At 39.8% G+C, this 14,790-nt stretch overlaps 1 protein-coding gene across 2 annotated transcripts in view; it reads left to right on the plus strand.

Moving 5' to 3' along the window:
• Nucleotides 1–1,924: 1,924 nt before the first annotated feature.
• Nucleotides 1,925–14,790, plus strand: part of GALNT7 (polypeptide N-acetylgalactosaminyltransferase 7) — an 83,849-nt gene continuing 70,983 nt past the window's right edge. The window contains exon 1 of one of the 2 annotated variants that reach the window (XM_039348823.1): nucleotides 1,925–2,384. In XM_039348823.1, coding sequence (XP_039204757.1) covers nucleotides 2,259–2,384 — 126 coding nt within the window. In that variant the 5' untranslated portion in view covers nucleotides 1,925–2,258. The remainder of the gene's footprint in view (nucleotides 2,385–14,790) is intronic. The other variant, XM_039348822.1, reaches the window with a different exon arrangement.

Below are 14,790 nucleotides of genomic sequence, written 5' to 3' on the forward strand. Positions count from 1 at the left end.
CTCTGGAATATTATCCCCGAGATTAGATTTGCTGCAATCCTGAGGCATTTCATAAGGTCTTGAAGACATGGTCTTGTTAACAAGTTTGGGCCCCAAGTATATGATTGAACCCTTATCATGGTTAATTGTTAATTGTTGTTGGTTTTTATCTCAGTTGCTGAATATATTATTAGTTTGTGTCTTTATCTTATAAGTAAGCATTCTGGGTCTCCGATGTCATGTACTGGAAATAGATAACTGTTTAAATTGAATGAATAAATAAATGTTTGCTTGAAAGTAACTTGTTAGGTGGTTGCCTCTTATCCTTTTTTAAAGAAAAGCTCTCTAGTATTTAATTGGGATATGTAAAAAGGAACTGGTAGATTATAACAACTTTTTTATTTTTTAAAACCATCAAAAACAAATGTAAAGTCATTCGAGGCTCTCTGTTCTTCTGTATAGGATGGCTATGCCCTTGACACATATGAACTACTAAATAGATTATTACAGAAACATCCATGTTTTTAAAATAAAAGGCAAGGCAATGAATAATGTAACAAAAAGACAGAAAAGGCACTTTCAATAGCACATAACAATTATTCTAAGGCAGTGGTTCTCAACCTTTTTAATGCCACGACCCCCAACCGGTCGTAAGTCGAGGACTACTCAACCGGTCATAAGTCGAGGACTACTCAACTGGTGCGGCACCGTTTGAAGAATGGGACTTTTGGCAGGCTCAGCAGGGCAGAGACAGCCTGGACAATTCCTATTGGCTTTTGAAAGCCAATAGAATTAGACTCTATTCAAGAGAGTCTATTCTATTGGCTTTCAAAAGCCAATAGAATAAAAGGGAGTAGCACAGCTAAGGAAAAGGGGGAAAAAATGGCAGACTGTGTTGTTTGGCGACCTCCCGTGAAATGGTCGTTCGACCCCAAATGGGGTCCCGACCCACAGGTTGAGAACCACTGTTCTAAGGGCTTGCCAAAAAACATATCCAAGTCCAACAGCCTCCCAAAATGAGGGAAACAAAGAGGGGCAACTAATTTACCAGAATGTTCCTTGATACTTTTTAGTTCCAGATTTCACTCTTATTCTAAAAGGTCAGTGGGTCTAAGTAGATAGTTAAGATTCTGAAGATCAAACAACACTTTCTATTGCAGTCCTCCCCTCTCCTCAAGAAATGATCAACACAACAATTTACTTAATTTGGTCTTTCATTTTGCAGGCTTGAAAGACAACCTAGAATCCTGAGTTACCAGAGTAAAATCTGACCAAGAGAGGACAACTAGGACACTCATGTCCAGAAGTGATTACAATTCCTTTTAGAATTATCTTTTGGGGCTTATTTGTTTAAATAATTCCACACTCGGCATTTCGTTTTCTGAGGCAGAATGCCCTTGAGCTGCTACCCTAAGAACTACGGCTAACCATTAGCTGCTCCTTTCTTTCGGTAACATTCACTTTCCTCCCCTCATCCTTTACCCAAATAACCTCCTAGGGTATTATTTTTAACCTGTGTAGTAATGCTTGAGAACCACCGACATCAAGAATCCTTTTTATGATGTAGTTCTCGGGCACACCGTTTGTTTTTGATCGAATTGGCAAATGTGCTAATCCTTCTTCCCACCTCACCAAGAGCTGGGAGGAAGTCCGGTATTTACCCAACTTTTGTCAGGTTTACAGTTGCAAATCCACCTCCTTAAGGCGACGTGTCAAAGGAAAAAAAAGGGGGATAGAAGGCAACCTTGAGTTTTCTAGTGTCAATCCAAATCAAGCCCGCGGGCTCTAAAGAGCCACGTGGAGCCTTTGCTCTGGAGGTAACTTCCTGCTTAGCTTCAACAAGCTGGCCGAAAAATTAGCAAGGAAAGCAGAAAGAATGAGACATACAGAATATTCAAAGAGAACCGAGGGGTGTGTGTGAGGGGGGGGGGGAACAGGCACAGGGTATTAGGGAAGAAGAGCAAAAAAAAGTTTGTGATTTTACAGGGAGGGAGCGGGCGCACAACAAGAGGCCGAGAAGGAGAGGCGGTAACAATTGGAGAAAATTGAGGAAGGCCGAGGGAGGAGGAGGAGGAAGAAGAGGAGGAGGAGAAACGAAGCTGCAGGGGAGGCGAGCGAGAGCAAAGCGGGGCTCGGCGCCAGGCGCCTGCCTGTGAGGCAAAAGAGGCAGCAGCGAAAGGAGAAGGAAGGGGAACCACGCAAAGCTCGGCGCGCAAGTGAAGAGCAGCAACAGCAGTCGCCGGGAGGGGGGCGAGAGCGGGATCCCGGTGGTAGTGAAGATGCGGCTGAAGCTGGGCTTCCTCTTGCGCGCCGTCGTCCTGGTCGGTTCCTTCCTGGGGCTGCTGCTGCTCTGGTCTTCGCTTTCCCCCCGGGCCGAAGAGCCCAGCTCGGGGGAGAAGATTCGGGTAAGTGGCTACCGCGAAAGGGATGGGGGGGGTGCCTGCGCTGAGAAAGGTGGTATGCAGCTCCGCGCACCGGCCGACGGCCCACTCCCGCCGGTTACCTGGGTGCCGGGCCGAAGCTCTCTTTCGATATGGGTCCGGCCGAGAGGGGGCGGTAGCGGTGGCGGTTTTGGTTGGTGGTCGTTCTGTTGCCCAGGCTGCGGCCTGTAGCGTTGGCGAGGCCTGCGAAAGGACAGTGGTGGCTTTGGAGTGCTCTACTACGAGCTGGGAGCTCCCCTTTGCATGGGGCGGTGGTGGACAAGGAGCCGCCCAGCAGTGGCAGCAGGCGGGCGGCTTTCTTGAGGCAGCCGGATATTGCCAGTTAAATGCTTTTACTGATGTTGTATGAAGCGGGACTTTGCCCTTAGCAACCCTCTAATGTGTGCGGAAAAGGCTGTGGAAAAGCCATAATATTGTAGTTTGAAGGGCAGGTGTAGGATGCCTCTTACCCCAGATTGTGGGAATAAGCGGCATGCTTTAACACGGGATCTTCTGTCAGGTGCTTCTGTCTGAAACAATGACATATGGAGATTCATAAAAGATTTTCTTTTAGTATTTCTAAATATATCCCTATAGGAAGATATATGCAGTTTAATAATTGCTATCCTTTGGAGATTATTTTTGATCCGTGGGAATGTGGGAATGTGCTAGAAATATAATGGGATGCTTCTATTTTTAGCAGTTTGTTAAGGTGTTATGAATTTTAATATTTCCTCCCCTATTATCTCCACCCCAAATCATGTAGTTAGGTTGGGCTGTGAATTAGTGACTGCAAAATCATCACTTGATTTTCTGTGGCTAAAGATGGACTTGAATCTGAGCCTCCCATTTCAACACAGAATAAAAATTAAAATGTGGGCAGAAAAGAAAATCTTACCCAGAGGGCTTTGCATTGTATCTTACTTAAACCAGTCAACCTGCTTCCTTACCATGCATACCAGGAACTTGTAGTCCAGCAGGTGGTGCATTTGTGTGCTGCCTTGCACGCTTGTAGTCCAGTGCTATACTTTTGAGTTTATCAAAACTTATTTCTAAAAAAACTACATGGAGATATTTAAGCTTCAGAAATAAATTGTGTGAAACTAACAATCAATGTCAGAGTGTTTGCTTTTTTGTTTACTTAGTCCTGCTTCTTTGAGTCCTGCAAAAATTTTCAGGTGTATATTTGTAAAATATTTTTCCAAACCAAAACAACCTTACTAATAATATTTTTGATTGCTGGTAAAGGTAAAAGATAGGGCTTTTAATTTTGGTACCAGTTATATGGTACCAAGTCCATATGAAACCTGGCAAATTTGGTGATTTGTCCATGTATTGTAGTTGAATAAAATCTCACTTGTGCCTTTTTGAACTAAAATAGTGTATACTTACCTTTTTGCATTTCTTTAACAAAAAACTGTTTTTGTTTATTAGGTAGTCTTTTTTAATTATAATGGCAAAGCTTTGACTGAAATATATGCACCCAGCATAATTAACACATTTAATTTCTAATGGTACATATATTGATCTATGTTCCATCAATCTTAGGGTTGCTTTCAGCATTGATCTTAATTTAAAACATTTATATACCCATCCATCTTATATTGAACTTTGAATGCTTCCCAGTGAATAATTAAAACAATATCAATATCAATAATAAAACAATATATTAATAAATATATTAAAACCAGAAACATAAAAAAATCCCTGGCACCAAAGTTAAGCTTCCAACATACAATCCCTTATAAAATCCTCTTACCCATCTCGCCCTATCCCAGTGCTTGGGGGAAAAGCTAGTTTTTTAGTGCTCTTTGGAAGGCTAGGAGAGTGAAGAAGCCTGCTGAATTTAAAAGGGAAGATATTCCAAGGGTAAATTGATTATTTTCAGAATTCTATCTATAATGAATACAAAGATACAGGTTTGCAGTAGAATGGTATGGTAGGTAGTTGTTGTTTAATGATCATTCATTTAGCAACAATTGAAAGTATGGGTGATGTTCAACAAATGGTGCTTACGTGCAGTTGTTGCAGCAATCCCACTGTCCTGTGATCAAAATTTGGGGTTTTGTAACCCACACTTAAAACTGCAGAATACTTTAAGTCCCCTCACCCACCTATCTTCCCCATTTCTGTTTTGATTGCCCTGCACAGCTCCTCTGCAGCAGCCCTGGGGCTGAAGTAGGTGCACAGGGATGATTGGCTGACACTGCTGAAGGCCCAGTCCTCTACTTTAGTGCAAGTGTCACTGTGGCCAAGAGTTATATTGTACAGAGGAATCAAAAAGACAGAGATGGGGGAGATAGGTGGGTGGGTGGGGTTGAAAAGGAGGCAGTTCCTTACCTTAAGGAGGCTTGGGGTTGGAAGGGAGCAAGCTGGGAATGACATGGATCAGGTTGGGTCCTGGCCTAGTGACTGATGGGGTTTGATTAAGAACAAAAGGATTGCTATCGCTATGCAATGTAGTCACATGATGTCAGACTTGAGATCACCTGTAACAATTTATTTGTTTTTTTCCAGTTGAGTCCTTGGTAATTCTATTTAAGAAGTAATTAAAATTTATATATTCCCTTGCTTTAAATTAGTCTGATGTCAAAACTGTAACAAATATAGTATGGGTAAAATGTTTCTTACTGAGAACCTTCTAAAATGGTAGTGTTAGCCAAAATACTAAAGCAGTTTGTGTCTAAATTATGTACATATTAAAAAAAACATTTTAATGAAAATGCAGAATGATAACTTCAACACTATTATATATAAACCAGAATCCTTGATAATATTTTGTGAGGCATGTTATTTTTAGTCAGGAGTTGTACTTGAAATACCAGGAGCAATTAATTCCTTTTCACCAAACACTCTAGCTCAGTGGTTCTCAACCTTTTTAATGCCGCGACCCCCAACCGGTCGTAAGTCGAGGACTACTCAACTGATCGTAAGTCGAGGACTACTCAACTGGTGCAGCCCCGTTTGCAGAATGGGACTTTTGGCGGGCTTAGCAGGGCAGAGACAGCCTGGACAATTCCTATTGGCTTTTGAAAGCCAATAGAATTAGATTCTATTCAAGAGAGTCTATTCTATTGGCTTTCAAAAGCCAATAGAATAAAAGGGAGTAACACAGCTAAGGAAAAGGGGGAAAAAATGGCGGACTGCGTTGTTTGGCGACCCCCGTGAAATGGTCGTTCGACCCCAAATGGGGTCCCGACCCACAGGTTGAGAACCACTGCTCTAGCTGTTTAGGATGATAAAAATGTATAGATGTGCTCCCATATTATTATAAGGCAGCTTTGCTCTGAAATGAGATTCTAATAAGATTGAAAACAAGTTACAGCATATATTGGAATTCTTAAAGAATGCCCTTTGACTTTAAATAATTTTAAAGAGATTGAATTCATATTTAAACTTACAATAATGACACACAGTAATGACAATAATGTGCTCCACAAACTTACATTTTTAAAAATCTAAAATATTTGAATAGTAGATATTAATAACCTGCAAATTCCAAAGCCATGAGAAGAACATGTGTCAATACAATTTATCTCCAAATTAAAAACAAAAGGAAGGAGATAGGTGCATATAATAAATTATCTGTTGATATTAATTATGCATATACATTCTTATTTTGTTGTATGAATGCTGCTTGTGTAGGTACTGCTCCTAGAGTGTGTTTTATGAAAAGCTACTTCTTCAGTCACAAACAGCTTGGAGGACAGTGTTAAATATATTTTCATATCACACATCTTAAACACAAACTTAGAAAAAAAGGCTCAATTTGTATATGAAGACTATATAAATAAAAAACATTAATAACTTACTTTATACTAATTCAGGACATAAGTCTATCCAGCAAGTGCTGACTAACTTGCTTGTCCAAGTGTGTTTGTTTCTTGCTTTATTTTTAAATGTATCAAATTTATGGCAAGTGTACATTCATTCCTATCACCTGGTACTTGATCCTTTTTAATTTGAAGAACAAGTGACCTACTCTGAAATCTGCATGTAAAACATGCTGAATCTCAACAAAATCTCTTTAAAATAATCAAAATAATATCTTTCAATTGCCCCTAAATAAGCAATAGTCTGTACTCTTAATGTTTTGCTTGTAGCTTCATCTATGGTTTGTCACTGATGTTTTCTTTTCCTGAAGGATAGTATAAATGAGGTGTAAGTAGAACTTCATGAATTTTCAATCCCAAAATAGCATGTACATCAATTTCTAGAGAAGATCACAAATAGTGTTAGATATTCTAGGCCATTGTGCTTTTTGTCCTCTTTTGTACTATGGTAATTTGGCCAGTAAAAGTAATTGGAACATTTATCATTTGAAAAGTGTCACAACACTTTAATGGAACTAATGGTATAAAAGAAAAAGGTAAGATTCTGAGGAAAAAAATTACATCTGTTTTTATGAAAATCAAACATCGTGGGCTGGACCTCGTAGATATTACAGATAGTGTGATTTGGGGTGATATTTTATTCTGTCTTCATTATGCAATGAAACAAATAGTGGAGATCAAAGCTTGAATTGCTATAATGCACCATAGTCTTCTGCTTTGTCTAATTTATGGTGCTAACCCTCTCCTCCATTAATCATGAGCTTTCTAAAACACACTGTTTAATGATGCTACAGAAAAACGGATTTTTTTGGATTGTTTTTCGGTAATCACAGCTGTAGTACCAAGAAAAAGAATATAGCTAGACACTGTGTTTAAATAAGCATTCAGTACAATGCTGTTTTCTAAAAGTAATTATTTAACAGTGAACTATCTGCTTTTGGGGAAGTGTGCCATCACATTAGTTAATGAGTAGTTCACTGAAAAAGTAACATCCTCACCAACTGTGTTGAACATTGATTGTGATACATGAGAGGTTCAATTTCAGCTCTCTGGGGGATAATTTCTGTTGATATAAATAATATAAAGCAAGAGTAGTCTTCAAAAAGGTCACAAATCACAGCTTTTCAACACTAAAGAGCTTATGAAATTCTGGAACAATGAGTATTTTGATTGCAAAAGTCCTTCCTAAATTTGTGTTGGCAGAATCTCACTCTATGGAACCAGGCCAAGGAAACGTGCATGTTTAACAATTGTGTAAACTTTTATATTACATCTTTTAACTGTATTTAGAATCTGTATAAAACCATTCCAAATGAACTGTGTAACTGTCCATTATGACCAGTTTTTGTATGATCTGAATCATGAATATGCAATTCAAAAGAGTATTGTTAAGAAAGCAAACAAAAGTACTTTATCCATAAAGAAGTTGCTAATATATGATATGAGGAAATTTTGGGAGAGAAAAGATTGGTGGAAAAATAATCCCAGGCTATCCTACAGTAGTAGTAGTAGTAGTAGTAGTAGTAGTAATAATAATAATAATAATAATAATAATAATAATAATAATAATAACAACAACAACAACAACAACAACAACAACAACAACAACAACAAAGTAGCAACAATGGTGCATTGGAAGATCTGCAAAAAATATCATTTGCCTGTAAGCAAAAACTGGTGGGATCATAAAATAGAGAAAGTTATAGAAAATGATCAAATTAAACTGCTCGGGGATTCAAACAGACAAGCACTTGCAACATAACACCCCGGACTTAACAACTGTCGATAACAAAGACAAAAAAGTCTGGATAGTGGACGTGGTGGTGCCTGGAGACAGCAGAATAGATGAGAAACAACTGGAGAAGCTAACAAAATACAAAGACCTACAAATAGAAATAGAAAGACTGTGGCAAAAGCAAGCAAGGGTAGTACAAATAGTAATAGGCTTCTTGGGTGCAATCCCGAAACAACTGGAGCACCACTTGAACACCATTGGCATTGACAAATTCGCTATTAGTCAATTGCAAAAGGCAGCCTTACTAGGAACTGCTTCCATCTTGCGACGATATCTGTAATACCATCAAACATCCACATCTGCCTATCCCAGGTCTGGGGTAAGGACTTGATAGGTAGGCAAAATGCCAAATCCAGTCTGAACATCTGGCTGACTGTGCGATGATCCATAATAATAATAATAATAATAATAATAATAATAATAATAATAATAATAATTAATAAATAATAATAATAATAAAGTTGGAAGGGACCTTGAAGGTCATCGAGTCCAACCCCCTGCTCAGGCAGGAACCCTACACTATTTCAGACAAATGGCTTCCAGTCTCTTCTTAAAAACTTCCGGTGTTGGAGCATTCACCGCTTCTGGAGGCAGGTTGTTCCATTGGTTAATTGTTCTAACTGTCAGGAAGTTTCTCTTTAGTTCTAAGTTGCTTCTTTTCTTGATCAGTTTCCATCCGTTGCTTCTCGTCCTGCCTTCAGGCGCCTTGGAGAATAGCTTGACTCCCTCTTCTTTGTGGCAGCCCCTGAGATATTGGAACACTGCTATCATGTCCCCCCTCGTCCTTCTCTTCGTTAAACTAGGCATATCCAATTACAGCATATATAGCTGCCCATTTCACATACCTTATTTCCTTTGTGTAAAAATATATTTATGTACCACAGCCAGAAGTACTTTACAATACTTTACAGTAGTAAAATTGCATTTTGCATTAGCTAAAATATCATCTCAACTGAAGCTTATGAGATTTATTACATTTGTTCAGGCTTCCATGTAACAGAGAAAGATAATTTGTTTTTGGATTGGGGGCCAATCTAGCTTTGACAGATGTCTAGTTGATGCCTGTCTAGGCTGATAAATCCCTTTTCCCTCACAATTTCATATGTACATTATTCCTCCCAAAGTTGTGCACTCAGGGCAAGTCATAACTATCCCAGATAGAAAGAATGAATCTTCTTTGGTCAAGAATTTGCTCTTGTGACATTAAGTTAAGTATATATTTCTGAAGGACAGCTTTGATGAAGGCAGTAAAAGTAAGCCTGCATATTTATAGAAGAATTGTATTCTTATAATACCTTGCACCTTTTTCTAGTACAGAAACAGCTTTATAGATGCCTTTTTATCTTTGGTACATTAATCTTTTTGCCTCAACTTTTTCTTGTCTTCTCCATATTCTTTCAGCCTTCACTAACTGGGAGCAGGGCTTAGGAATATAATATTAACATAATTCTTCCTCACTTTTCTTTTACCATATTTGTTATTGAAAACTTGAAAGAAATTGGCTATTACCAAATCATTATTCCTAGTATATAGCATCTAGTTTTATCCTCATCTGACTGTGGCAATGAATCAAAACAGTGTTTTCTTGGCAACAATACATATAATATATTTTCTTCTATTGAGATGTTTATTTATTTATACTTTGAATATTAAACTCTTGCCTTTGCAGGTTATGTTTTAAGTATTAATTAGATTAACTCAAGATTAGCTTCTTTTGAGATCAGCCAGTTGCTTTTAGTTGCTATCACCTGCTACGCTGCCTAGGATTTAACTTGTACTAGGCAATCCATGCCTTCTTGGAACATCATTTCAGAGATATTTTTTTACCTAAACAGAGAAACAGAATGACCACAGGTGGGCAAAAAAGCAATGGCACTGGGAGTAATTTCCAACCTTCCTGCCATCTTCATATTGGGGTGCATATTAGGGAATGCATAAGAGGTGCCACATGAGTTGGGAATAGTAGTGGTGTGTACCAGAGATATCACATGGGTCAGGCAGGGCATACAGGTTGGTGGCATAAGTCGGGAATGGTGCATGAGAGGTGTTGTCTGGGCAATGCACAAATTAAGAAAGATCCATGAAAGCCAATGGAGTGTAATAAGTAGATGATGGTATGGGTCAAGAAGAATGCATGGGGATCTCAGGGCTGTGTGAGAGATGGGCCAGTCATGGGTGGCATGGGTTGGGAAAGATGCTGGCAGTGTGCAAGAGGTGCTATGCAGTTCAGGTTAAGTCTCTGAAGTTGAAGAGGGTTGGAATGATGTGTGGGAGTGCATAATGAGCCAGGAATATGGGTCAGGAAAGGTACATAGGGTATTGTAATGGCCCAATTGGTTTCTGACTCAGAGAAGGAGGATGAACCAGAACCAGGGCCATTAGACATGGAGATCCAGGGTCCCCAGGAATGCCCAGAGAGCCTGGGGTTGAAGGGGAACATAATCCTGGGTCCTTCAGGCATCAGGGGCACGATCAACCAGATTGTCGGCTGCCCATGTATGGTAAGAAGAGGAAGGAGAAGCACTACTGTTGCAGGTTAATTATATCAGTAACAGGGATGACCTCTGTATCTTCCACTGGGACTGGGTGGTCCTTCGATTGGATCTCACATTCATCCCCAAGGTCAACTCTCTTTTTCATAGGGCCCAGGAGATTGTTTTGCCAGACTTTTGTCCCAATCCTTCCCATGACTTGGAGTGGCAGTAGCACACACTGGACGTCCGCAGGGCACTATGCTGATACATCAAGCGAACGGTGTCTTTCCGCAGGTCCGAGGCCTTCTTCGTTTCCTTTTACCCAGCCTCTCTGGGACAGAAGGTGTCTGCCTCCACTATAGGCAGGTGCTTGCATTGCGGAGGCATACCAGTCATTTTCCCTGCCAGCTCCAAGTTGTATCATGGCTCATTCCACTTGCAGCGCTGCGACCTCTGCAGCATGGGCCACTCAGACGTCCATCGAGGAGATTTGCAGGGCTGCGACATGGTCTTCGCCCTCCCCATTTGTTTAGCATTACAAAATTGACCGTTTTGCTTCTGCAGATGCCTCCTTTGGTCGGAGGGTTCTTCAGCAGATGGTGTCTGGGGATGCGGACTCAGCCTTTTCTGTTTCCCTCCCATTGGGACTGTAAGGCTTTGGTATGTCCCATTGGTGGATTCTCCATCTCCTGTGCTGGAGAAGGGGTGTTGTCTTACCTGAACACCTTTTCTCAGCACGGAGATGATGAATCCACTCCCACCCTTATTAGATCCGCTAGGGCAGGATTAGGGTTGTGAGAGCCAACACCTCTTCAGCTGCTTTCGTCCTCGTCAGGACTGGGTCCCAGCCCAGCAAGCGGCGTGGCAAGTTTGGCTGACTTGGTCTCAAGAGCAGGAAGACAGAGCAAACCTATTGGTGGATTCTTCATCTCTGTGCTGAGAAAAGGCATTCAAGTAAGACAACACTCCTTCCAGTGTATTCAAGATCCTCCGCATATTGGACTTCCGATGGTTCCAGCGATGACGAATGGCGGCGTTTTACAAAGCCGCCCGTTCCTGGTGCGTGTAAAAGCCGCGGGACTTTGACAATCAGCTGTCCCGCGGCTTGAATCTCCTCCCTGGGAAAAAGGGAGGAGGAGAGCTCTCAGGTAGAGGTAAGAGCTCCCCTGGATCCCTGTTATTTTGGGGATCGGAGGGTAGAGCTCCCTCAGAGCCTGAGCAACTCCGCGTTCCAGGGAGACTTCATTCCGAAGCTTTTGGGATGAAGCAAGTTGCCGCTTCCACATCTGCTTTTTTTTCCAGCTGCTTGTGAGTATTTGAAAGCAGACGGAGCAGACCAGGAGAGACTGTGCTCAAGTTTGATGGTGCCTTTAACTTCAGCAAGTTTCCTCTTCCTTTTCTTTTGTTCACTTTCCCTTTAGAAGAAAGGGAAAGTGAAAAGTAAAATGGCGATCGTCTTTCTTGCCTGATTTGCATTACAGAGTAAAACCTGGATACAGATTAACTCTTTAAATACAGAAGTAAGAATTTGGCTTTTATTCTTTCGTCTTTTTTTTCTCTATTTTTTTTCTCTCTTTTTTTTAAGAATACTTAAAAGAACTGTGCCCTTTTTTTTTTTAATAAGAATCTTTCTTCTTAGAACTTAAGAAAATGGCTTCAAAACGTCTGCCTCCTGCCCCTAAGGTTCCTATTTCTTCTCCAATGCCTCAGCCTGCATCTCAGAAACCAAAATCACCTCCACCTTCTCCTCCTCCTCCTGCAATTTCTCTTAATGATTTACAAGATGCTTTAAAACAGCATGCCTTGGATATTAAGGAGGAGGTAAAAGATCTTATAATTGCAGAGAGGGCTAATACAGAAGAATTATTGGAGAAAAAGAATAAACAAGTAAGAGACCATATCCTTCTGGCCTTTCAGGGCTTAGCCCTGCACATAGAAAGGATTGATGACCAGATGGAAAAGATTACTGAAAATGCATCAAGGATGGAATTTAGAATGCAGGAGGTAGAGAACAAGATAGAAATTACACAGGATGAACAAATCATTTCACAATATAGGGAGATGGAACACGCATTGCGTATCAGAGGCCTGAGGGATAACCCTCAGGAAGACTTAAAGATGCTTATTGTGAAAGATATTGCTCCTAATATTGGCTGGCGGCCTGAAATAATTGAGAATGAGATAGAAAAATTTTTTAGAGTTAATTCACAGGTTGCTAGACAGAGAAATCTACCAAGAGATGTGGTTATTTATTTTTCTAGAAGATCTATCCGTAATGAAATTATACAGGCCTTTTACAAACAAAAGTTTCAAATTGCTGATCAAGACGTGATAATTTTAAAAGAGATACCTCCAAAAATTTTAAGAGCCAGAAAAGATTTTACTTTCTTGTCTGATGAGTTGAAACATCGTCAAATTCAGTTCAGATGGGAGATTCCAAGAGGAATAATAGTAAATTATGAAGGGATACGTCACAGATTAACTACTGTTTCCAAAGCAAGAGATTTTTATCAGTCTATCTTAAAAGCAAGATTGTCACCACCTCCACAAATAAGGATGACGGAAGAGTCTCATCAATGATGGTTATGGAACAAGCTGCACCGAATTCTGACATAAAAGAGCAAAGGATGACACGAGCTGCCCATAAACGTAAAGAAAAAGAGCAGTTGCAGAAGAGTGGTGAAAGTTTGGTTGTTACAGAGCCTGTGGGAGGGGCAAGACCAAAAAGATCTTCGACAGCAGATCTGCAGGCCATGCTCCAGAGGCTCCAGGCCGGTGGAGATGGTCAGGTTCCTGACCTGGAATGTTAATGGCTTAAACGTGCCCCAGAAACGAAGAAAGATTTTCCATTATTTGAAACAACATAATAATGATTTGATATGTTTGCAGGAGACTCATATAACTTTAAAGGATTCTAAATTCTTGATGAATTCCCGTCTGGGCACACATTTTACTGCTCCAGCCCCTGGGAAAAAAGGGGGAGTGGTAATTTATGTGAAGAAAACTTTTTCAGCTAAACTAATTGAGGCTGATTCTGAAGGAAGATATCTTTTTGTGGAATTATTATTACAAGGCCGAAAGGTTCTTATTGTTGGACTATATGCTCCCAATCAACAACAGAAACAATTTTATAAGTTGCTGCATGGCAAGATATCTCAGTTGGATTATAAATCGGTAATTTTGATGGGTGACTGGAATGGGGTTTTAGACCCAACTATAGACAAAAGAAGTTCCTCTAAAACTTTTATTCAAACTAAACTACCTAAGACTTTCTTTGATTTGAAGGAAGAACTGGAGCTTATTGATATTTGGCGAGAAAGGAATACAAGTGATAGAGACTTTACCTTTTATTCTGATAGACACCAGTCATTTTCAAGGATTGATTTTTTTTTGATTACTAGTGACTTCCTCCCTAGAGTGAGGAAGGTGAAAATTTTTCCTAGAACATTGTCAGATCATAGTCCCGTGTGGATGGAGTTATATTCGGAAGACGGGAATAGAAGATCCTGGAGATTGAATGAGAACTTATTTAATCGGGAGGAGTTCGTACAAAAGTGTAAAGAACATTTAAAGGACTTTTTTACTATAAATATGAATAAGGGAACATCGATGTCTATGGTGTGGGACGCTAGTAAAGCATATATGAGGGGAATTTTGATTCAATTGAATAAAGTTTTTAGGGAAAAAGGGTCACAAAGACGTAGAGAAATAGAAGAAGAGATCAAATCAAAAGAACAAGAGTTGGTTCTTAACCCTACTGATAATAATTTAAAGGTATCTATAAAGATGCTTAAGGAACAATTTAACATGTTGATGGCAGATCAGGTGGCTACCAATCTGTCGTATATGAGACATAATACTTTTTGCAATGCGAATAAGCCTGGGAGGTGGTTGGCTTATCAGTTACGAAAGAAACAGAAAGCTAGAATTATAGAGAAAGTAAAATATAAAGGTACTGAGGTTTTTCAGCAAGATTTGATTAGAAAAAGCTTTTTGGACTTTTACACAAAATTATATTCAAGTGATAATATAAGGGGTTTGGATATAGATAAATATTTACAATCAGTACATTTTCCTAGACTTTCAGAGGAACAACAAAATGGGATGAATAGTTTAATTACTGTGGAGGAAATTGGTTTAGCTATTAAGCAGTTAAAGGTTGGAAAGTCTCCTGGAACAGATGGACTGACTTCTAGGTATTATAAGATCTTATCTGAAGAAATGATAGAGCCATTAAAGGAACTCTTTAATAGTATTTTGTTGGGTATGCAAGTTCCTCCTTCTTGGAA

Source organism: Crotalus tigris, unplaced genomic scaffold (assembly GCF_016545835.1).
Source record: "Crotalus tigris isolate CLP2741 ecotype Arizona unplaced genomic scaffold, ASM1654583v1 scf7180000018183.1131761, whole genome shotgun sequence".
In the NCBI taxonomy this organism is placed as follows: Eukaryota; Metazoa; Chordata; class Lepidosauria; order Squamata; family Viperidae; genus Crotalus; species Crotalus tigris.